The sequence below is a fragment of the Dermacentor andersoni genome, chromosome 3, assembly GCF_023375885.2.
Source record: "Dermacentor andersoni chromosome 3, qqDerAnde1_hic_scaffold, whole genome shotgun sequence".
NCBI lineage: Eukaryota > Metazoa > Arthropoda > Arachnida > Ixodida > Ixodidae > Dermacentor > Dermacentor andersoni.
In genome coordinates this window covers 130,353,481-130,379,145 of record NC_092816.1, presented here as the reverse complement: position 1 = coordinate 130,379,145, position 25,665 = coordinate 130,353,481, and the positions used below count along the sequence as shown (strand labels likewise).

Below are 25,665 nucleotides of genomic sequence, written 5' to 3'. Positions count from 1 at the left end.
TTACTGACTCGTCCTTCGCGTAACATTGTGGTGGAGGTGCGGGGTATCGATCCCAGTACCTCTCGCAATATTTCGACCTACTAGCAGAATGTGTGCAATGAGGCACAATTTTCACACATGCTTTGCACGAGCGTTCGCCTGCCAGTTTGCTGCTGTAACTACACATTTTCACACATCTTGATCTTGCTGCGAAAAGTAGGGATCAGTGCTACTTAGGGGTGAAGAAACAGTGTATGCGTGAGACGACGGCTGAGAAGATACTGGAAAACGCTGTGTTTTGTTTCCCTAAGCCGTTGTCCCGTGTTTGCGTTGTTTCATCCCCATCATCACGGAACGTCACTAACAAGCTCAAATGACAAAAATTGTGTGCTTCATACTTGTACTTCGTGGATTTGTCGCGGAAATGTCACAGAAATGCATATTATAGAGAATGTGGTGTGTGTGCGCGGTAAGAAATCCATTAAGCATTATGTTCAGTTATATATTAACTATTGAGGGCAATATTTGTGAAAAACTTGAACGTCGAACACATGTGGGGCACGGAGCGTGAGGCGTCGCTTTTACAAGTGAGCTATGTGAGTCATCCGGTGCGTCAGTGAGTCATCCAGTGCCGGATGACTTGTAAGGACTAGTTATCCCGGAAAGGCTACAAAATATGGTCCACCTACAAAGTGTGAGTACGGAGAGCGTAACCGTACAACCGTTTTTGGGATAACGCTGCGCTTTCGGCGCCGGTAAAACAGATCAAGGTTCAATTGCCTTACGTGCTGGAACGATCGCGCGGACGTGATTAGCATAATCGCGACGAAGTTTGGTGAGAGTGTATTTCGTTAAAAGGCGAAATAGGTGCATCTAGGCAAACATTTAGTGATTACGCTCGGGCACGGTTAAAAAGCTTACGCGGTGTTGTTCACGTGGAAAATCGACGTAACCTCGCAAAGATCAGCCATCGGACTAGGTATACAATGGATGTACGCGAAGAATATTTAAGTTCTACGTCTACGTTTGATTTTGATAAGCAAGAGAAACGGCGTCCACACACAACTTTGATATTGATGCAAGGGCAACCGCCTCCCGCCCCCCTCATTTCCTTGTAATTCTAAAACATTGCATGTCATAAAAAAGTATCGTTGCTGCTGGATAGCTCAATATGACTTCCATTTCCAGATGGAGTCCCTGTCCTCAAGCGTAGTCCAGCAATGCCAGAGAATGGGAATGGTGAGTCCATGTAACCCTTTCATTTACGATTATATCTTTTATGGATTAGGCCTTACTGAGTCAGACATTGGTAAAATACCATTCACTGCGGAATTAGGCGGGCTAAATTGTATAGCATGATTTCATTTAGAATCGCGCTGATTTCAGACGTTTCGAATAAGATAAACGAGTATTTGTTTCTAACATACTTATAATATGGCTGTGTTTCTTTGTCTTTTGCTTTTTTTCTTCCGTCTCGGACTCTCAGTAAGGATAAATGTCCACAGAAAAAGTCGGAAAGTGTTTTCTTAGGTAAAATTTCAAAAGAAAACACCACGATCCATTCAACTCTGAAGGTGGATGACCCGCGAAGCTGTTTAGCACGCGACACAGGGGTGACACAGAATTTAGAACATAAATGCTAACTCATTTACCGTGATCTTTATATACATTCGCGTGGACGACGGGAACGCCGCCCCCGAGAAAACTAGACGCTTGGAAAGTCGACAATAAGAGGGCGGTGCGAACATATTCATGGCCGACGCGGGTCTGAAAGTGTAGTATCTGTTCTTTTCATCCTAATATCTGATATCGGTTCTGTTTGGACCCAAAATTTTAAATACATTTTCGCAAGATGGCGAAGTGCCTGAAGCCAGGTTCCCCTCCACCGCCGTTCAGCCGATCATTACAATATCTTCGGGATTGATCCACGGTTCTTAACGCGAGAGCATAAAGAAGCTTGTGTCGCAGTAAAGCCGGTGTCATCGGCGTCGGTGGCGTTGGCCGAGAGCGAAAAATACCGGAACGCAATTGATAAATAAAGCAACTTGCAAGATCGGCTGGGTGGGAACCGAACCAGGGTCGCCGGAGTGTGAAACGGAGACGCTACCACTCAGCCATGAGTTCGATTGTTCAAAGTGGGACAAAAGCGCCTCTATTGAATGCGGCGTTGCCTTAGAAACGTGCCGTAGAAAGTTATACTGAGGTGTATATTGGTAATTATGAGCATGTAAATTACAGAAGTCGCAGTTAAAAGGGTAGCGAAGTACGTTTCGGCTACATTTCTTCTGCGCTTGGCGCACACGCAGAGCCATCTTGCGGCAAACACAGAAGACCCCATCCTTGCAATGTATGGCGCTGCCCCGACAGGTGGCGCGCCACTCGCCCACTTCTCCCCTTCGTCTAGTTTGAGCGCACTGGGGCCGTGCGGGGACCGGTGCGAGGATGCCCCAATACCCTCGATAACGCTATCGCGTCCTACTCTTGAAGGCGAAGCTTAAGCGTCCTCCAATTTTCGTCTACGGACATCGATCGGCTAGAAAGTAGCCATATAGAGAAAAACGAAAAAAAAAACGAGAACTGCGTGAGATGGTGCATGCATGGCCTCAAAATTTCGTCGAAGTAGAAGTTTTGCTGTAATAAACACACGGCGGCACACCACTGGTGCCGGAAGGTTTGTCAGAATGCGAAAATAAATGTCTGAACTTTAACATTATAATAGTTCTGCTTTGAAAAACGTAATTTGAGCATATTTGGAGACTGCTCAACCATATTCTTGCGAATGGATTCACTAGGTCTGAAACTGGTAAATATAATGCAGCAGCACTTGTTGAGCTGGTTAATTCATAGTTGAATATACGTACCTTATAATGTAGACACCGGAAAGTCAACTGCTTTTTTACTTTCTTGCTTCAGTCACTTTTAACAGGAAGTGTTGCTTCAAGAACTCACATCTAAATAGATGGCAACGGAGAAATAGTTATTCTCGGCTTGCACTGCATCGATTTTGATTGTATTTGTTGCATATAAAAGAGAAAGTTATAATATATTATCCGTATAGTGCAGTATTTCTTTTATTTTGTTTCTAAAATGTTGGTAAATATCAAAATCGCGAAGCTGAAGAATCAAGCTTGTGACTACGCAACTCAGCAGATATCATAATTCTGATTCTGAACCTGTTGAACGGGTAAAATTTATCTGTTACACAACGCTCTGGAAATGCACATTTTTGAGCGCATAACTAATTTATTAAAACAAAGCTGTTTGTGCCTCCTTTCCGGGAATTTTGGCGCGTCAGCTTGGTCAGCTTCTTGCCAAATGCTGACCATAGGGCAATGGCATAACCTGGGCTGATCCCGGAGACAGCGTAATCGGCAGTCGCGTGAGTCACGTCCGGTGGCCGTTTCCGCGTCTTGCTCATGTGCCAGGCAGGACACGTAATCGCTTTGCTGCGATACGCATCGCAGATAATGTGCAGTTGTATTGCATTTAATAACCACATTACGAAAGCTTCGCTTCACATAGATTGCGAAATGTGGGTTGATTCTGCGTGATGTCCTTTTAAACTAACGTATTTAGGCAATTTTTTTGTAAATACTCGTGGCAAGAAATCGAAATATCGCTTTCTAGAAGTTCGGCGAATTAGCATTCGTTTTGAAATTCATTGTTCTTTTTCAACTCGTTTAGCGATTGCTTAGTGAGAGAACTTCCTCGTTGTGCACTAATTTGAGTTAGAAAAACGTAACGGGCGCATGTTTCAGGGTACTATTTCTATTTAAATAAATATGGTCTGTATTTGTGTGTGTGTGTGTGTGTGTGTGTGTGTGTGTGTGTGTGTGTGTGTGTGTGTGTGTGTGTGTGTGTGTGTGTGTGTGTGTGTGTGTGTGTGTGTGTGTGTGTGTGTGTGTGTGTGTTTGATTGATTTTCATGACATGAGCAAGTTTGTAAACGTAGCTATGATGGCGTTGTGAAATGCTCGCCTGTTTGAGACTGTACTAGAGCACGAGGTGCACATAGGAGATCAGAGAAAGGTGAGATTAAACGGTTCAACTCACAAGAGTTTTGAATAGTAAACGTCTACCAATATTGTTTTAACAGTAATTATGGGAAATGAAACTGAAACGGTACAAGCTCTGGTGGTAGTGCCGTGACGCTCGAATGACTTCACGGTTATGAAAAAAAAGAAAATAGGGCAGTCGATTGTGCTTACCGACTCGAACTATACATAACCTACATAATGGTGCCTGATTATTCAGAGATGGAATATTTGTTTGTTCATCTCGCCAAAAGTGCGTGTCTCCCGAAAACATGTAAATTATTATCATCTACGAAGGCTGCCGGGGTCGTGGGCAATCGCTTCGTGTTCACGCAATTAAACGCTAGTGGATATATATATATATATACATATATATATATATATATATATATATATATATATATATGCGTGCCCTCTCCTACCACAGGAGAGGGCACGCATCCGGGCCGTGTTCCTCGCTCGTGCACGTGATTGAACCGCGTTCGCCGGCTCACTCTCACACGCTTTCACTCATACGGAACCTCACGGCGACGGCGGCGTCGACGTCAACGTCGACAGCAGAAACCCGCCTGGAGTGTCCATGTAATTGCTATCGCAATAAAATACAGGGCACTTTCATTTCATGTGTTGATGCCTTAAACGCCCGGCGGCATTACATGAGGGGGCAAACAATGCATGAGGAACTCTTTATCACGTAAAAAAGGAGGCAACAGTGGAAGAAAAGATAGCCGAAGAATAGAAAAGAAAACAACGCTCAGGAAGGAACCGAGCAAGCGGCACTATCATCGAAATCACTTTAAAAAAAATATTGGAGGACGCTTAAGCTTCGCCTTCGCCGTAAGCTTCCCCGTTCGCACGGCCCATTATTAAACGCAAGGATATTGGGCAGTGGCGTAGCCAGAAATTTCGTTTGGGGGGGGGGGGAGGGGGGGCTCAAGTTGCAACTCGGCCTGCTCCTTCAGAGGAAGCTTTAGCTCGGGTGCTGCGATCTAAATACATGTAGAAGGGTAATTCGTTTTTCTCGGCAACCACTGCACCAAATTTGAAGAGCTTTGTTGCATTTAAAAGAAAAAACTTAAATTCTATTCACTGCTGGTTTCGAATTCTTCATTTACGTTGTCAATTCTTTATTAAAAATTGGCCAAAATCGCAGATTTTCAGAAAACGAAACGATCAAGTTTAGAACTCTGTAACACAACAATGAAAAATGATTTCATAATTCTGTGAGTTTCAGCTAGTAGTACATCTACAGTGGACAAGAGAGAGAGAGAAAATGATAAATGAAAGGTAGGGAGGTTAACCAGGACTGAGCCCGGTTGGCTACCCTACACTGGGGAAAGGGAAAAGGGGACGGAAAGATTAAAAGAAGAGAAAGTCCACTAGGGAAGTCCACAGTGGACAAAATTGCTATGTTACACATGAATCTCAAAAAAATTTAGTATTATGGAAATACGGCTTTTGGAGTACCCTTGTACACAACGTAACAAATTCACGTAAGGTATGAATTCACATGCCAAAATTTGTTCGCTTTGCTGTTTACAGAACCACAATATCTGTTCTTGATGCAGAGCTATTAGATTGTAAACCTTGTGCTTCTATTTCTTTTTCCAACTTTCGAATTCTTCGAAATATTTACACAAAATTCAAGCCCTAAATCGAAATTCCGCTTCCAACAGACACTTGCATTTCACTTTCGCTCTTAAGTGCAACAAACTTCATTCAAAGCGATCTAGGGGTTATCTCAGAGAAGCGTTTCTGCGTTTTACATGTATTTGAACAGGCCGCGTTGGAGTTGAGCCCGAGCTAAAGCTTCCTCTTAAACAATTTGTCGAGGGATCAAATACATGAATAATAATTGCATTGCCAAAGATGCTGCAAACGAATTCTTGAACGCTACACACTGTCAAAACAAGCAAGATATGTATTTTTCATAAAAGAATATACTCGTATGGGCCAAATATTTTGCCCAAAGTAACTGATATCAATGCGTCCACGTTTTTTGTCTATTTAATAAGTAAAGAATACATCAGGCGAACTTTAGAACTATATCAGTTCGAAACTAGCAAAACAATGCATACCGTTGATATGAAAAATGTAAACGCCATGAAATGAACAAGTTTAGGACAAATATGTTAATGTCATTCTTTGTCATATATTTTTGTCATTCAAGAACCGTGTTTACATTCCCGTACATATGCAACAGCCAGTGAAAAATCTCAATGATGCTGTCATTTGTTCTAATGCATTACGCAGTAGCAGCTCTCACCGGTCGTGTATCGTGAGTAATTTCATAGAAATAATAGTCGCAACAGAGAGCACGTATAAAAAGCAGGAGTTCTGCCAAATGTACGAGGGCGAGTATATGACAAGCGGGGTACTTTTTTCAAAAGTTGTCTCCATGAGCAATCGGACATTTGTCCCATTGACTAACGAGTCGCGTGATTCTCGTCTCATAAAACTCCATGGGTTGCTGCTCCAAAAAGTCTGCAACTGACTCTTTCACGTAACCGTCCTACAATAATCTGGTTGCCTTGAGCTGTCTTTTTCCATTCCCCCAAAATGTGGAAGTCGCAAGGCGACAGATCTGAGCTGTATGGTGGACATTGCAATTTCCCACTTGAACTTCGCCAATTTTATATTAACCACATAAGGGGGGGGGGGGGGACGACGTGGGGAGGGGGCATTGTCGTGGAACAAGTTGACCCCATTGCTCCATTTTCCACGTCGTTTGTTTTTGATTGAGACACGTAGCCGATCCCGTGTTTCACAATATCGGAAAGAATTGATAGACTCTCAAGATTTAGCAAATTCTATCAGTAATGGCTCCTGACAATCGAAAAAAAAAAGTCAACAACACCTTTCCGGCGAAAATAACGGCCTTTGCTTTCTTGGGGGTGGTGAATTCGAATGTTTCCACTGTAAGCTTTGCCGTCGTGTGTCAGGCTCGTAGTAGTGGCACCATGGTTCGTCCCCGATCACAATTGCAGAAAAGAAGTCGTCACCCTCATTGTGATACCGGATCAGATAAGTGAAGGCAGCGCCGAACTTCTCCGTCTTCTGGCTTATGGTTCAAAATCTTGGACATTCATTGCGCACAAAAGAGCCGATAACCGAGATTTTCATCAATTGTGGCGTGAACCGAACCGTGATTAATGTTCACACGCACTGCAAGTTCATCGATGCTTATCCTCCATTCTTGTCTGATCAGCTCATCAACCTTTGTAATTTTGTTGGGGGTGATTGCACGATGGCTTTGGCCCGGTCTTGGATCGTCTTTGCAGTTTTCACGTCCTTCTTTGAACCGATTGCTCCAACACTTCACAGTGGACAGTGAAATGCAATGTTCAACGTAGATGGCAGCCATACGGCGACTAATTTCTTTTTGGAAAATACCTTCAACTGTCAAAAACTGCACGGCAACATGCTGTTCAACTTTTGGAGTGTCATTTATGTCACGCAACCATGCTCAACACGTGTATGAGAACATTAAAGAACCTTTATCCTCACACCTCCGGGTCACTTTTGTAAATGAGGGATGCTTCTCTGCTTCGCGCATGCCTCGCAGATAATGAACCGAACCATTATTGCGCGGGGTGGGTAGACTAACTTTCATTTGATTCGCCCTCGTTCATTAGAATTGCGAAGATGCAATGGGATATACAAATGCGAAGATACAGCTTGATAAAGGGCAAGAAGGTGTCAGTGCAAACAAAGTTCAATGCACGTATACACAAAACCTCGCAACAAGACATTTAAATATACGTATAAGTCTCCAATAAATTTACGTATCTAAGAAAAATTCACTGCATATAATGGGTCAAACAAGACAAATGAACATGTTGCGCTATCACAGATTCACAGAATCCTAGATCCCGCCCCCATTCTATCCCCTCCTCCCGATGTGTCGCGCGCGACGCGCTTGCTCCCCGCTTTTCTCCTTTGCGCACACAAGACCGAGTCACCATAGTCGGCTCACCGATTCAACGCCCCCCCCCCCCCCCCCGCCCCCTCCCTTACGGTTTCACTCGTACACACAGCATGAGGCGCTCGGTCACGATGTTATCGCCCTTGAACTTTATATGAAACATGAGGGCGACGGCAGGAATGCACCTGGCGGGTCCATATAATTGGTATCGGAATATTATAATAAGAGTATCCGGAACTGAAGCGTGCCGTGGCCCATTACCTTCCGCAAAAGAAGTAACAAAATCGAACTTTCACTATGCGACAATTGGCTGCGCCGCAACAATGCTTTTTTTTTTCCTCTTGTGGGGCGGGAGCACCGAAATGGAGAAACGCAAAGGAAAGTATGTTGGCTGCAATCGAATGCCGACTTTGGGCACCTAATGTGGCTACCGAAGGAATACGGAAGAAAACGTGAGACGCTGGGTCTACCGAGAACCATATGCATACTGCTCGGTATCCTACACCGGCGCGACAAGACTTAGCGGAGAGGCTGCGCTCAAGCGAACGCGGTGCAATCCGTCGAGTCCCCACAGTGATGGCGACGAGCGACCATTGTTTCTTTTTCTCGTCTGCTAGCCACTAAGCGTCCAAAACTCTGCCAGGTGAAAATCCACTCGGCCATAGCAAACCGAACGCGCACCGAAGTGCGCCGCGCGGTGGTCGGGGCAACACGAGAAAAACGTATGCGCTCTGGCTGGCTCTGGCAGCTCGCGGGTAGGGTAACGAGAACAGAAAAATTGAAGAGGCTCAATGTGTCCGCGCGAATAAAAGTCCAAGCAGAAAAAATAAATAAGAACGTAGTTACCTTGGCTTGCTTTAGTGTCTTGGCATGGTGGCTTTGGCGTAGGTGAAAAAAAAATGTTAGTATTTTTTATGTAGCATAACGGCACAAATGATCCACCACAACGCTTCCTCTCATCCGACCTCGCTGCGTGCTTTGTCAACATGTCTGATGGTGTGTTGATTTGGCTTGTCTCGTTGTATGTTCCGATGTAAGACTTTAGAAAATTGAATGCCCCTTTGTCGTCAAATGTTTATAACAGCACTAAACCCACAAAAATCCACAATTGAAAATCTACAGCACAACTTTGTAAATGTCAATGCAGATTTCACATCAAAAGTTTATGAGATTTATGCCCATAAAGTTTTGGAATTGACATTCATGCGCTCCGTAGATTCCGCAGCCTCCGCGAGGTGCCGCGGCGAGCCCGTTCGCCATGAAAACACCCTTGAAACTTTGTGCTCGGATGGGGCTGATTGCGTTATGTGACTGCCGGTACGTTGGCGTGGCCGCGAAATCCAGCCCGACTTCGCAATGTTCGCGGTGAAATGTCTTCTCGAGCGGGAGAAAGACATTCTAGGCAAAATTCAGAATGATTTCCGGCGCATGGCGTTGCTTTGGTCGGCGGTGCATGGACAGCACTAAAAATTTTCAGGGGGGGGGGGGGGGGGGGGGTTGAAGCCCGCCCCGAAAGCGCCCAAAGCGAGGGCTTGATTTATTTAGCTTGAAGTTTACTGTTTGTTCTGCTCATACCAGTGTATGCATCCCGGTGTGGTAGGCACGCAGCTGCTCAGCAGTTCATTAATACGTGTGCACACGACGCTCATGCCAGCAGCCGAAGCCAGAACGCTGCCAAGGATGCGGCAGAGCCGAGGCGGCCAAGCTTAACGGTGCATCCACTTGGTTGCGCGTCTCTAATAAAGACCCTCTAAGCCTGCACGCGCGGGCCACACGTGCGTGTCGATGTCGTAACAAGATGACGGCGGTGTCCCCAATGACAACAGCACCTTGCGCGTCTGCATAATTTTTCATCACAATGAAAAAGTTGTCGCAGATCTCTACCCGCATTATAGAAGATGACTGCTCATTGGCCATCCTAACGTCCCAGGCCTGTTGTACGTGCATTCAAAGCGACTACGCGACTTGAAACGCATGCATCGAGACACTGAAAAGGAAGTTATGGTGTTAAACATACCGAAACGTAATGCTTTTACTTTTCAGGTTCCGAGGGCGGACATGCACAGGATCCAAGCGACAGCGCAAGCGCAGCGCGTTCACTACCTGGCCCAGCACACCATCCAGATGATCTTAGCACAGACGACGGCGCGCGAGAAGACTCCACTAAGCCGACAGATCCCTCCGGAGGCGACGCAAGTTCAACCCCCGTTGCGGAAAGTACTGTGCAGAAGAGCTCTTCTGCTCAAGACGAGCCCGTAACTGAGGGCGGAAGCGCTCAACCTGACACGGGCAGCGTGAGTGTCGCGGATGGAGACTCGCCGTCCGAAGATTCCAAATTGACAGGTTCCGGAGAAACAGCAGAAACCAACGCCGCATCTGTGACGGAGTCCGTCAACGTGGACGCTACGTCCATGGACGACGAGGTGGTTTCAGCGTCGTCACCGGGTCCAGATAATTCTGAAAAACCCGACGCCACAGAAGTGAACGATGGCGAAATTTCTTCAGAAGTGTCCACGGACACGACGGCGAGCCCTGACGGAGACTTGGTGGCTAAAGGTGAAACACTGACTGAGCCTAAAGAAGCCGTCGGTGACTCCACGACTGAAGTCAACGCGAACGCTGCGGTTGACGCCCAAGAGGCACCGGTGACGTCGCCCAAGGATTCCGAAAAAATTGAGAAGGCCGAATCCCCGCCTCCGGACGGAGGCGAAGATACCTCAAAAGACTCTGATGAGAAGGCAACGAGCTCTCAACAAGGCACCGGTGACGAAGACGCGTCGAGCGCGAAAGAAGCCACCGGCACAGACCCCAGTGCTGCCGGTGAAACGGTTGGCGGCGCTGAACCGTCAACGGAGATGCCGTCAGCCTCGGCTGCGGACGTGGAAAGCGGGTCGAGGGTGCGCCGCAGCGTCGACGCGGGTCGTGTTCTGGTGCTGGAGCCACCAGTGATCTCCCTGGGCAAAACACTGGTGAATGGCGCGTCGAGCGCCTTCAACGCCACCCGAATACTTGCAAAGGCTATTCGCTCAGGTAGGTGTGACTTGGCGTACGTGTTTCATGACAGCATGCTGGGCGTGTCGTAAGGGAAGATAGCCTTAAAGCGGGAATATCATGAAATGTCTTTCTGGCGTAACTGCAGCATGGCGCCACCGGCGCCGATTTCGCGCAGCGCGATAGCTGCACTACATATCTGCTGTCATCGCCTGATGCACTTATAACATGCAATGCTTGGCGTCTACAAGCCTACAATACGTCTGGAATGAGATGTGTACCACAGGCCGCGTTCTTCAATTGTGTTAACGCGGAATGACATTGAGCCCTCGTCACCCCGTAGGTATTGAAGGAACGCACCTGCGCGCCGTATTAGTTTCTCGGGCAACACATACAAATTTGGTCTGTCATTGGGATGTTTTTTCTGTTAAACACAGAAGAGACGGCATCTGGGACTTTGTTTTGTTCTGCCTTAAGGCACAGGCTTTGCCTTCTAGTCAAGACATGCTCCGAGTGGTCTGCAGTGACGGATGCTCGAATTGACGACTGTTAAAGCCATTCAATTGGCTTAATGCTAAAGCTTGTAAAGAAACATTTGTGTTCAGAAATTTGCCAAGCACTTCCTTCCTCCATCTATTGAGTCTTCCTGGTACTTCGCTATACATAAGTGTAGCGTAAACAAAGTTGTCTTGTACTTTTGGGTTATAGTGTGGCGAACTCTCCACCTCACAGTAAAACTGACCAGATTTTACAATTCCAATTTGATTGTTTGTGCTCCTACAGAGGGGCACTTCTTAGTTGTTTGGGAGGCATTTATGTTGCCCATGAAATCCTGCATTCCTGAAGCAATCTTCTCTTGCTGACGCTTATTGACTAAAGGAATGGTCGCGCGAACGAAAATTCGCTCGTTATCGGCAATCACTTCAGCAAACCAACAATGTAATGACTGACGTTCGTTCTCCTGTCGTGAGGCAATAAATGTGGTCCAGTTGCCACTCGTCTTGATCGTTGCGACAAATGCGACAAAGTATCATCCACTATTCTAAGCAGTATTTGTGTTCATATTCTTATATCAAAGCTGTAAGCCACTCCCGCCTCTCAAGAAGCGGGAACCTTACGAAGATCAAGAGGGCAGAAGCCATCAATAAGGATTTTTTGTGTAAGCGAATAGCCGAACGCTTCTATATAGAAATCTGTTCTTTTGAATGAAGCGCTCAGTGGCCTCTATGTTCGTTGCAGATATGACATTTGGCCGGCGCTTGCCTTTTCATTGCGCAGTTCCGTGGAGAGCAGGTTCTTTGACCACCACGCATATAGCGCTAGCGCAGGCGGCTTTTCTTATAAGCCGATTCGTCTTAGCCGTATTGCCTCCACCCTCGCGCAGCGCCGCCGCGGAGTGCGACTGTCGTTCTCCTCCTCTCCTAGCCGGAGTCCTCTGCCATAGCTGGCATGCACATGGGGAGAGACCGGCGGGAGGAGAGGAGGGCAGTACTTCCAGTCTAGGAGGTGTTGGTACTTCCCGGGAGCTTAACTAGGGTATAAATCTTCTGACGCCACATAGGTCACGCACGACAGCAGGTGCATCCCAATAGCTAACTGGAGTTTGGGCGACGAACAAGCCCCCGCAAGTCGACGCCTTTGCGTTGGCGGCCTTTGCATGACCGCCGACCTGTGACCACCGACCCCGGAAATGGTGGAGGGAGGCAACGAAACCCATTCGTTGTATCAAAGAGCTCAAATGCCGAACTAAATGTAGAAACCGATTAACAGTGCTAAATGAGGAGAGAACACGCGACGAGGCAGCATTGGCAGTGGTCATCAACGGAGTTCGAAGGAAATAAAACAACACTGTAAATAAATAAAGCCAGCAGAAAAATATTTAGATAACGCATGTTTTCCACGCGAAACTTTCTTTGCGACTCGCGAGCGTTAGCCTTTCTCGCTAAATTCCCCAAAATAGCGGAACCACACAAAGCGAAAAGCTGTCATAGCGTCTCGCGCGTGCCCAGCTCGACTCTGCTATTTCCTATATACTATGTAATATTGCCTATAAAGAGATCTATTCAATTCCATCTAAACTGTAAACTTGTCGTAAGGTATGTCCACCTAAGCAGGTCTAACAGATATATTAAGAGAACTGCGATATATCTTTTTCGGGCAGAATTATGGATTAGTAAACATTGTGTTTCTACGTATATTTCTAAACTTGCTAATTTCTTGTAATTTTTTTTTTACCAGAGTCGTGGCTCTAAATCATATTTCTGCTTCCCAGAGTTGCTACAGTTTACCTTCTCTCTCAAGTGCGACAAAGTTAATCCAAATCGGCCCAGTGGTTGTCTCAAAAAAGTATTCCTGCGGTTCGCATTTACTTAACTATGGAAATCAGAGTGAGCTTCGCGGCAAAGCACCGTCTGAACCATCTAATTAATGGTTTAGACAGTTGTCCAGCTATTCACGAAATGTGTGTCTACATATGACACGCAGTCGTACGGTAAGAGCCCGGAATGAGGTATTTTTTAGCGGTTGTTGCGGAGAACAGAGACAGTAGTAGCAAGCTTTTTTTTTAGCAGAGGATGCGCAAACGGGACTCTACCTTTTATGTAATATTATACTGCCTACATTTTACTATAAGAACTCACCAGGCAAATAGAAGCTCGACGGAAAGTTCGCAGGCAGTATCTGTCGTAGGTGCGCATTCACAACCTTCACACCAAAAGGCCAGGTTGCCGTTCCGTACAAAATGCAGTATCAACTGTAACTCAGTAACAGCGAGTCTTCACGTTTTGAACAAAATAATTTACACATTTTTACGCACTGAATTTGCGGGCCTTCATTAAAAAGAAAACAAAAGATTACCGACATACACGGGGCGCCTGTGCATTGCAAGACCAATAGGCATCTTCAACTCTGCGTAGCGTCCAATGTCTAAGCCTCCAAGTGCTTGCGAGTCGCGCGGTGTCAAAAAAAAAAAAAATAATCGAACCACTTCTGGCGGGACAGCAGCAAGCACCCGAAACATCCTTTTGGGAAGCATGGCTCCCGCGCCTACTTCGTTCCTAGCATTCGCGAAATAAAGCGAGCGCCCGCGGAAGCCGAGAGAGCCAGAGCGAACGGCGTCCTAGCCTTGACGTCAGTCGCGAGAGATGGCCGCTCCAACGTCTCGCCGCTAATATGCATTGGTAATACCCAGCATGCGCAGTGCCAGCATCGGAAATTGCGGGATGCCAGTGCGCAAGGCTTCTCCTCGTCCTTGGCTTGGCCTGAAACGGCCATTTCTGCAGATATCGTAATTTCATAGAATGAAATCATGTAAAATTTCTTCTCGGTCGTTATTGATTGCTGAAGTTGGGTACAAGAAAGTAAAGGAAACAAGAACAGACTATTGAAACTGACGCGCAGTGAGCACAGATCTTCTTACCTTCCAAGCTTAGCGGCTCCCGCTAACGTTTATATTAAAAACGATCAGAGACCCAGCACAAGTTCTGCTTATTTTCAAATAACGACATAGGAGGATGGGCATTTTGCACGCTATTTTAGTAAAGAGGGAAGTGTTCTGACAGACGGGACTTTGCTCTCCTCAGGTGACTTCACAGTGTCCTGGCTTTCTGAGAAATGTGCCGTTCCGAGTTCTCAACATCATGGCATACCGATGTATACAACCACAACATAGAGCTAGTCTTCCTTCTGTGCCTAATTATCACACTGTGAATTAATTTCCTTCGTAATTTAACGTAGATGTTTCGCAAGGACTTCCTCGTGCAGACGTTCTCAAACGTGCATACTGGAAATTGGTGCGTCACTGTAAACAAGACAGCTTTGCAAAACTTTGAACGCACTTACACTTGTTCCTCTAAGTGCCGATGTTGGGCTTGAAAAACACCTCGTGAGGGTAAGACGTACGGCAAAGGTGTTAAATTTCGTAACATTGTAAATCTTGAAGTTTTAGCAGCGCCCAAGACGGGACAATTCAATATGAAACACGAACGACGAGGCACTGTCGTTTAGCGCTGTCAAAATTTCGGTAACACGTAGCCACGATCAGAAATTATAGTGAGCACCTCGCTAGCCAGGGTGCGGTGGTGGCAGAGAACGTGACCCCATCAACCGAAAAAAAAAAGCAGAGACGCTCGAGGGACAACGAGTGCGCTATTGTGTGATGTATGACGTCATCGGCTCGGCCCACATGGCGCCCGTCGGTGGGCTTATGCTCCCAGTCGTCAGAGGCGCTTGGCATCGTGGACGCTGTAAGAAAGTGGACGCTCGGAGCGGCACAACAGAAGACACTAGACAACGTATATATAGTTTCTTCACGAAAGGTACTGAAGTTTTCTACCACAGCAAGAAACAAGGTGTCAGCAGCGAGTCTGCTTGTGGCCTCCATGCTTTTCTGGGTCAGTTCTGAAGCTGCTTCCTGAAATTTGGCGCACAATTATAAGGTTATCCTTCAATGTTCTCCGATTTTGTTTAAGCTATATTGGGCACATTGTATATGCTGCGCAGCTGCATATACGAGCCCGCTATGCTAGGCGTGCCACGCTGACGTGCTGCATATGTCCTGTTATCCTTCCAGAGTGATGGATGCTTGAAAGAACACGAATTAGAGACGACTCTCGCTAAACTTGGCCTAATCGTGCGCTTGGCTAGAATTACTTTGCGCCACAGTAGGTACGCTGAAATCGTTATTGTCAGCTTGGCGCAGGTGGAGCTAATAACTTTGGTGTGACAGCTGTGCTCCGCTAAACTGCTAGGTGTTTTGTGTCTACGACCGGGACACGATAGCAATGCTGCTAACGGTTTGAATCAGGTGCCAATCACCAGGTATTTTCCCACTAGGCATTCTGTTGCATGCGTTGAAGAACAGTTACCTGTCTTCTATTCCAGGTGGGGGTTACCAGGAAGACACCAGGGCAAAGCACGCCCCAATCTTGATACCGTCCGTCGGTGAACCGGCCTCAATTGGACTACAATATCGTGTTGCAAAAGAAGTGGCCACTAAAGCAAATATCACCCGCCAGCATGGTTTGTAGGCAAATAAATGTTTCTCGTCGGTGCTTTCATTTCCTTCCATAAGGATTAGGCTGTGGGATCCGCATGACTGCCATAGCCTATGTTGGTATATATTACGGCGTTTGTTATGATTCCCACAAAGAAAGCGTTGTTCCTGGCATCGTTATTTCTATGGCAAGTCAAAGGTTAGTAATTGATCATGGAACGCAAAGTAGAGCTGCGATAGTGTATTTAGAAGCGCCCCTTTAGTTAAATCACTGAAGACTGGATACTTTCGGGCGCGACACCACTTTTCGAGCTAGGAAGATCTTCTGCACTTGATGCACTGATGAAATCTAGTTGCGGGACATACGTACGGGTCCCAATGACAGGCCAACATAATATTCGCGTCTGTGTTCACAAAAATGTCCCCCTTTTTGTACCGCAGAAAATGTTACCTAAAAACGCCGATGGCGCTAACCTCCATGAAACGTTTATGAACCACCATGTTTCGAACGTATTACGTTCTGTGGAAGCTTCGCTACCAAGTATACATGTACACCCCTGAGCAAAAGTATACGAACCAGGGATTGCCCGATAAAGCCTATTTGTTCCTCTGCCTGTGACTGCAACTTGAAATTGAGCACTGCACTCCAAACTTGGCATTGCGAGCTTTCCAGTGTACTCGACAATTTCACTTTATGCATGTTAGTTACAAAGAAATTTAGTTTTTTCGGCGACCCTGTGGTCCGTATACTTTTGCTTGTGTATTTTGCTTGAGGGTCTTGTTTTTCTAGAAAATTATTAATTACGCAAGAGAAGCAATATCAATTTTAAAAGGATGCCACGTACGTCCGGAACTCGGTGCTGACAACTACTCAAGATCTACCTAACAGGGTGTATAAGCTTAGGCGGGCCAAGCTTTAAAAGTATTACGGGCGAGTTACGAAAATGCACCAAATTAGTATTGTTTACTGCTCTAATGAGCAACTTGAACCATATTTACTATGACCTTGGGTAATCAATTGCGACTAATTATTTTACTAATTCAAGGCAAACACTTGACTTCAATCAACCAAGATAATGGGCTGGCTTCAGGATGGGATATTCTACAATGCATCGCATCCACGTCATCAATCGGGTAACTGACGATCTGCGCAGTACAATAAGCCTCTCTAGATGGTTTTCATATATTATGAAAAGGCATTTGATTCCATATAGATATCAGCAATTATGGAAGAATTCAGTAATCAAGGAGTACAAGAGGTACACGTGAATATCTTGGGAGATATATCTACAAAGATTCCACAGCTACCTATTAGCTCTCCACAAGAAAAGTAAAAAAAATTATCACGAAAGGTGTCAGGCAAGGAGAGACAATCTCGCCAATGCTATTCACTGCATGTTTAGAAAAATTCTTCCAGCTATTAGATTGGGAAGACTTAGGACAGAGAACCAACGGCGAATATCTCAGCGGCCTTCGGTTTGCAGACAACATCGTCCTGTTGAGCAGCACAGGGGACGAATAACAGCAAATGATTGAAGCCTTAACCGAGATAGTGTAAGAGTGGGGTTGAAGATTAATATGCAGAAGACAAAGATAATGTTCAGTAGCCTGAACAAGTGAACAAGATTCCAGGAAATAGCCTGCCCTTTCCCAATCCCCCATAGTGGGTGTGCACTGTATTTGGAAGACGAGACAAGACATAGATCGCCAGTCAGTCTCTAGAATCTGTGCAGGAGTACGTTTATCTAGGTCATTTACTCACAGGGGACACTGATCATGAGAAGGAAAATTACAGAAGAATTAAAATGGGTTGGAGTGCATACGGCAGGCATTACCTGTACAGGAGTATGTTTATCTAGTTAGGTTACTCGCAGCGGACCCTGATCATGAAACGGACACTTTTCTATAAGTGTCCGTAAAAGTAAAAATGGGTTGGGGTGCATACGGCAGGCATTATCTGTACAGGAGTGCGCTTACCTAGGTCAGTTAATCTCAGGGGACACTGATCCCCCCCCCCCCCCCCCCCCATGAGAAGCAAATTATAAAAGAATAATAATGGGTTGGAGTGCATACGACAGGCATTACCTATACAGGAGTGCGTTTTTACTTGAGGCAAAAACTGTGAGCTTCGTTGCAGGCGTTGGTTTCTCGTCTCTTACGTCAATTAGTCACTCGGAGTTAAGACGCGGCTAGGTGGCCCAGGCGATACTAGCACCTCGAAGCTTCTCAGCAGATTATATGCTCAGTTTTTAGACCGCCGAGCTCGGTCTAAAACCTTCATTTAAATAATTGTTCCTTTCCTCAGTTCCCTGGGTGGCGATCCAATCCAGTTCACCCAATTGTAGCACGACTCTTCCCTAAATCTTGGCCATGCACCTTTAATTAGAGGCGAGGGAATTGGTGATTGCCCCCCACCCGCTTTTAGAGGTCGCGCCCTTGCTTAGCACCACACAGACATACGCGCACACCCTTGAGTCGGCAGGCGGAACTCTATTGTCCGTTGACAAACGCAGAAGAAACTACGGCAACCAGCCATACGGCGCCAAGCCCTCTGACAACACATACGCTGTTTGCAATTCGTGGACACGGGATTGCACGGAGACACCACATATTTCGAGGCATTCGCAAGCTTTCCCGGCTTAGCAACCTTCTCAATGCACGCGCGGGGCAGATAATGCAAGGGGTTCCTAGAAAAGATACTCGGCATGTCAGGGTCGCACCACCACCACCAACAACAACAACAACAAAATAATAATAATCTGTTAACCTGCCTTCGATATTTTCGGCCGCTTGCCCGAGTGGCCGTCAATAGCCGTCTTGTCCGCCAGTTCGTACTCCGACGACCTTTCGGCGTCTGTTGATCGGTGCTTCGCCGACTTAAGCAATGCTGCGCCGTGACACACGTGAATTTTTTAAAGTTGATACGACTTTACTGAATCTCGCTGTATGGCACAGAGTTCACTACATGCAAATGTATTATGGAACGAGATGGCAATTGTGACAATATTCAGATGCAAACGCCCTATATATACGGCAGCACTTATGAGGAAGGGTGAATTATTTATTATTGCAGCGAATTCCCAGCTCTTGAGATACCCCGCAGCCCTACATGCTGTCACCGAAACTTGCTGCGAGAGACAGCGGAAGAGAAGTGCTTGTAAGAGTAAAAAAAAGCAAAGCAGACACAGTGCATTAACAAAGCCGGCTTGTCCTACAAGTATAAAACAATACTACTATAAGTCTGAGATCAGTTTCCATGCTCAAGTTAGTCAGGGTAGAAAGTTAGTGATATTCAGCGTGCTCTTGTTTTCTCTGGCACTGTAGAAGTGCTGCAGCATGAGATACTCCGTCGATCCGTAACATCCCCTCCGGTAATTGTCAAAGTCTACATCGTACAAGAGTACGCACGATTCTTTTTTCGGCCCCAGAGCTGACAGCTTAGCGCTCAGTGTCGACGAGTTTTCGAACGCGATCGTCACCTCTAGTAATACGCTGGTGGTTCTTTTCACCACGCAGCCCGGAACGTGGCGGACTTTTTCTCTGAAATTAATCTTTGAGTCGCACACTTCGAAGAGCGCAATGTATCCGGGCGTTCCAGACACTGCTTGCGGCGGCGACGGGAGATCCATTGTGTAGCCTTGCCGGGCGTACAAAGCGAGGGACATGCTAATGCAGAGTTTATTGTGATGAGGAGGTGGTGCAGCAGGCCTAGCGGAAGGGCGAATGTTGCGGCGAAAGAAAGGCGTGAGGGCCCGAAGGTGAGACCGGAAGCTGGGCAGCGAGTTCCCGCAGTACTCGCCGAACTCGCTGAGTGGTGCCAAATCATGCGTCCTGAGGAAGGTTAGGTTTAGCTGATTTGCGAGCCCTCGAAAGAACTCCATCTGGGATCCATCTCTTGGGTCCACCATAGCAGTGACGCTGAACCCCTTGCTGCGTCCGTTGAGCTCGAACAGTGCCCTGAGCCGCATGACGAACTCCTCCAGATGTGGAGCTCGACCGCCGAGTGAGTTCTCGCAGCTATCGTCGTTTGGAATCCAGTGCAGGTTGATGCCAGACAGGTTGTACTGTTGGGAGGTCGTGTACGCGCTCTGAATTAATCGGTGCCGCGTAATTTCGTCGCGCTGAACTTCGTGAAAGTCGGTGCTGTCCTGCCGAAAGCCGCCTAGCGTGAGGATGACGTCAACGTTGGCGTGCTGACGACGAGCGACTTTCTTGAATGCGGCGAGTCCGTAGTTTACGTCGAATGTTTTCGCCCTGCTGGCCAGAGTACCGCCGGACAGCCTCCAAGACCAGTACACAATGCCCGGGCAGAGCGCCATCGGAATGTCCGCCGGAAGGAATCCGTACGCGTTAGGTCGTCGAAATCGCGAAACGTTATAAATACAGTATATTGGTTGAGGCGGGCCTGTCGGTTTATTAAATTGGTTGACCAGGTACTGGTGAAGTACGTCCGTCATGTTTTCGGCGTCGGGCACGTCTGGGCTGGACCCCTGGCAGGTGTCTAGCTTAGTCGGCGATGTGTTTTCGATCGGCTTCGTCGCCGGCGCCAACGCCGCTGTTACCTTATTCGTCAAAGGCGGTATCGATGGAATCGTCGGCGACACGTCAGCCGGCGTTTCGCCGGAATATTCCGGGGTCGCGCTGACGAAGAGGCTGGTCCTGATGTAAGGGATCAGGAATATGGCCACGGGCACCACGATCGTTACGGCACCCACTAGACAAAAGGCTGACACCGTGCCGATGCACGCGCGGGGGCGTCGTCTGCGGTGGCGGGCATAGGCTTCCGAGATCGACGAGGAAATGTAATCTGCGCGTCTCCCGGCGTCCGCATCCGGTCGAACACGGACGAGCTGCTCGTCGTAGTCAGCGGCGTCGTCGCCTAACGGAGGGTTCGGTTCCGCGGCGTCATGCCGGTGCTGCGGTCGCGTTTCCGGTCTCGCTCTTCGGGCGGCGTGCTGCGTGCTAGGCACTGCGCCCAGTTGTTGCCGCGTATGCCTCGCACCCCTTGTAGCTGGACTGGTCATCTCGAGTGTCAGTGGTGTCTTGTTAGCGCTTTGCTTTCTCTCGGGATATATTGACGGACCTTGCGATGCACTGACTGAAGTGGCGCGGTAGCTAGCGGAGATGTTGTTGTTGATCTCAGCGGAGACGTAGGTGTAGATGCAGATCTTTGGAGATACTGGCACAAACCGTGAGCGGAGATGCAATAAGCGGTCGCCACACACCCGTTCTCTTCTTCTTCTTCCCGCGCAGTCCTAGAAGGTTGCCGCTTTGAGAATCGGTTGGTTGGTCGTAAAGCAAATGCATTAACCACTACGCGAGATAGGGCAAGAATAAGGCGGCTGGCTGGACAAATTTCAACAAATAAAAAGTTTGCCAAGATTCATGAAACGATGCCCTGTAAAGCGATTGGCATACCAGCAACGTACCTAGAAACCATATCGCTGAAGACACGTTTATTTGAAATCTGCAGCTGTTATTCTGAAACTCACTTGCTTCGGTTACATGCGACCTGCACAGGACCTAGTATACCCAGCCGACTTTGCTGACACTCACTTTCCAAGGTCGGCCGCGAGCATGACGGCATGGCGATGACTGCACGACAACGGCGCAATGACGACGAAAGAACGGCATCGATGGTACGACGAAGGCTCTATGACGATGACAGCCGGACGACAATGAGGAAAAAAATTTTTAAAAAATCGCGATGGTGTAACGAGGATAGGGTTGCGAAGATTGCATGACGACAATGGGATGACCACGAGTGCATGACGACGATTGCATCGCTGTGACTGAATCAGGAAGGCTTTATGAAGACGTAAGCGTCACGCCGATGGTGTGACGACGACCAGATGACAAAGCTGGAACGATGATGACGGAACGAGCCATTGTTTGACGACGACAGTATGACAAAGAATGTGCGACACTGATTGTCCGACGATGATGAAATGACGACATAGATGACAACGAGGGTATAATCCCGATTGAATGACATCATCATTCCAATAAAATGACGAAGAACTAATGACGACCGTGGATTGACAATTGTAGTAGGACGATGATGGTATGGTGACAATGGGATGACGTTAGTAGAGTGATGTCGCGGGTAAGACTATTGAGTGACGATTACAGCGTGGCGACAGTGGTATGATGACTGTGACGGTGACAGCATGGCGACGGCGGCATGAGGAGATTCGGGCGAAGAAAGTAAAATGACGATCATGGAACAACTGAGACGGCATTACACAACGGTGCGACCACGAATGAATGACGACCAGTGTATAACGATGGCCAATGAGGACGGTGTCTTTGATAACAGCATGAGGACAATAGGATAACGTCGAGGTATGACGACGATGACGTGACGACCCCAGTGTACGTATGAGTATTGCGAAGATAGGCAGGTTGCGAACGTAGTTTCCGCGCTTACTAGGGCGCCCCTCGCGGCGGCGAGCGCGGAACCGGCAGGATACAACCGGCCCGCTTGCGTTCGGAAAGCCTGTCTGTGCACTGTTTCGCGCGTAGCTGTTGCCTTTTCTGAGCAATGCCGAAGTGCAATCCGAGCTGTTGAGTAGTGGGCTGCAACAGCACTTACACCAACTCACGAGGAACAAAGTTTTACAGGTTTCCAAGCCGACCGTATGAAGCAGAACGGCGTCAACACTGGATAGCACTCGTCCGACGGCATAAGCTGTTTTATGTTCCGGTGTTATGCCAAGTGCGTTATAACGCTGAATTCTTTGCTTTTACATCAATGATGGCAGCAACGGGACACCTGCAGTCAGTGGCGTAGCTACGTCGTCTGGCACCCGGGGCCCATAGGTCTTCTGTCACCCCCCCCCCCCCCCCCGCTGGCCCCGTTGTGACGCCACTGCTTGCAGTGCGTACCAGGATATGCAGCAAACAAAGTAGTTTGTTCCCACACTGTACCGCAGTAAAGCTGTGGAACTATTTCCCAATCCTCTCCCATTCAAACAGCGTTAGGGCTTGCAGCCGGCTGAGCTGGCATACACTTCTGAGCCCAGCATATCAACTAAGGGGCAGTTGAGATCACCAAAATTTTTGACAACGTGGTTTATTGGAACCTCCTTTGCACGCTCTGAAAAATCGCAACATAAAAGTATCGCACTTCCAGTAACTTGGGCGAAAATATTTTCCCAGCGTAGTCTAACACAACTGGTAAGTTCATCCCCTTTTCTTGTGTTTGGGGAGAGCAACGTTAGAATACCTCTGGTAGGTCTTACGAGTCGTTCGTACGCCCCACGTTCTTGGATGATATGTTTTGGAGTCGTATTTGCCGTCCTGTATGTACAGGGAAACTACCGCGGCGTTCTTGCACTTCCCTGCGATGCCAGCACGGTAATCGAAGCTCCCCGCTAGGATTTGTCTGCTGTCGCCGATCTTCAAGAATCAATGTCGCCTATAATTTCATGCGTCCACACCGTAGATAACGAAGTAACTTACGCTGAGCTTCACGCATCTCGCTGGTGCATTATTTTTCGTTTGCGGAATAAACCTAGCAGTTACTTCCGATCAGGCGAGTTCAACACTTCCCTCACGTCGTAGACGTGCCCCACTTCAAATAGACGACTTCCTTTTGCTAAATTCTTTTCACGAAAAAAGCTATGAAGATCTTGTAATTCCCGAAACCCGGTTAAAATTAATATCGGCACGATGTTTCGCGTTTGACAGGGCGCCAAAGACGCAGCGCGAGCTGCTGACGCCGTGAGTAATCCTACCACATTCGCGCAACTATTCGTCAGATGGCGCTAGGGGTCGGAAAGACAGGGCGCCGCCTAGCACTTGCAACGTGCCCATGGTGTGACGACGACGACATTCATGACGACAATGGCATGAATAGAATCGTATGATGAATCTGCGAATGACAATCGGAGAATGACTACGACATCATCACGGGACGACGGCATGACAACTAATGCATAAGCACTGTATGACGAAGATGGCAAGATGAGTGTCGGATGACAAACCTCGAATGAGGATGATGCAATGGACACGATGGCATCACGACCACTAGCGCATACCTAAAGTGGCAGAAGGTATTCAACAACTTGGCGACTGTGTCCGCCTAAAAGGTGTGGTGATGACAACGTGACGTGAGCCGGACAACGAAGCTAGAATAGCAACGATGCAACGATCACGACGGCACTGCGACCACAAGCCCTTACCTAGTGGCCCGAGACAATAGACAGTATGGGCTACTGGGTCGGCTGGAGGGGACGGACGGACGGACGGACGGACGGACGGACAGACAGACAGACAGACAGACAGACAGACAGACATACAGACAGACAGACAGACAGACAGACAGACAGACAGACAGACAGGTTCGAAACACCCGAAGTAGAGTGAATGCTAATCTCATTAAATGAAATGAGAGGTGTGCCAGGCGTTGTGTTTCTTCTCTGAGATGTAGAAGTACGAGAAAATAAACAACATCTGAAGCCTCGGAGAAGAGGTGTGCTAGGTCCCCCTACGAGGTGATTAGTAGTTTCCTACCCACGAGCTGAAGCATTGCTCACCATGAAGGAATGGCCAAGGAGTGTGCAGTCTTAACTCATAGGAAAGAAACCTTTACGGAATGGGAGCTTTAAATTTTCAGCTCTCTTAAAGAGAAGCTGAAGAGTCTTTCAGAAAAAAATTATTGAAGAGCTGTACGTAATGGTTTTCGACCCTCCGAATTCGAATATCGCATCGAAATTGAGCGAAAGAAAGCGCAAACAGATTTTATTTCGACGAAAAGTGCAGCATCAGACTCGGGCAGCTCGCGCGCCTCGTTTCCGCCTGTGATTGGTCGGGCGCCTCGTGACGTCAACATTGGTGTTCGTCCGCACCGGCCGTTGCCACCACACATGTAGCACGGTGCAAGGTGGTTTGGCGCTGTGGTTTGGCGAAACGGTAATGGTAAATTTCGAGAGCTTGTGTTTCTCTGAGGAGTTCGGCGTTGCTCCCTACATGTATACGTAGCCGGCCTCTCCAAGAAACAAAATATGCGGGTAGCAAGCAACACTTTCGACGCGAACGAAAGCGAAGTGTTAGGATCTCCTCGTGTTAGAAATGTTCTTTGGTGAGTATGTTATTTGCAAAAGTTCTATTCAGTGATCCAGTGAGTTCGTTTCTGGGCAAACAACTGTACTGTTATGTTCCTGCATGCCTCCTCGTGGAACGTCAGCAGGGATGCGATCGTCGGCATTTGTGCGCTGCCCCAAAGCTGTCAGCAATCTACACAGACGCTTTACATGTGGGAAAAGTTTTCCGGCTCTTGTAGCACGTGTAGTGGCCTTCATCAGCGCGCCATCCGCAGGCTACTCGTAACCGGAGCCGTAAAGGAGGCGAATTTCGTCGGCTACGTGAGACAGCCGGTTTCTCTCTGTGCGCGAAAGGGAGCGCAGCGTCCTGGCGTGCGCAGGCTTTCAAACACATGAAAACTTTACACTTGCATTGCATTATGGTAGCTGCATGTTGGCTGTTTCACAACACACGTGCGAATAGAAAATTAACGGCGGTTTGCGACGAAACCTGTGTCAAGGGTGGGAGATTAACATGTACCTCCCGTTCAGCGTGCTATCACGAAGGAGCTAGCAATAAATCGAAATCCAGGTTTGGACAAGTTCGTGTATTCATAAGGTCTTCCAAGACCAATTACAATCAGTCCGCCTGCACCCGTCCCGCCTTTGTGCGTTCGTTGCCCCGACCTCTCCGCGCTGCGTTTAGTAAGCCTGCTAG

At 47.5% G+C, this 25,665-nt stretch overlaps 1 protein-coding gene and 1 non-coding gene across 4 annotated transcripts in view; both read left to right on the top strand.

Annotated features, from left to right (window-relative positions):
- The window catches only part of LOC126525279 (uncharacterized), an 88,145-nt gene extending 72,166 nt beyond the window's left edge, over positions 1 to 15,979 (top strand). For all 3 annotated transcript variants that reach the window (XM_072286762.1, XM_072286761.1, XM_072286760.1), the window contains 3 exons: positions 1,168 to 1,218; positions 9,981 to 10,967; positions 15,810 to 15,979. In XM_072286762.1, the coding sequence (XP_072142863.1) occupies positions 1,168 to 1,218; positions 9,981 to 10,967; positions 15,810 to 15,955 (1,184 nt within the window). In that variant the 3' untranslated portion in view covers positions 15,956 to 15,979. The remainder of the gene's footprint in view (positions 1 to 1,167; positions 1,219 to 9,980; positions 10,968 to 15,809) is intronic.
- LOC126525342 (U2 spliceosomal RNA) lies at positions 1,724 to 1,913 on the top strand. The gene has a single exon (XR_007598211.2). It is a non-coding gene; the product is annotated as a U2 spliceosomal RNA (small nuclear RNA).
- Positions 15,980 to 25,665: the final 9,686 nt, after the last annotated feature.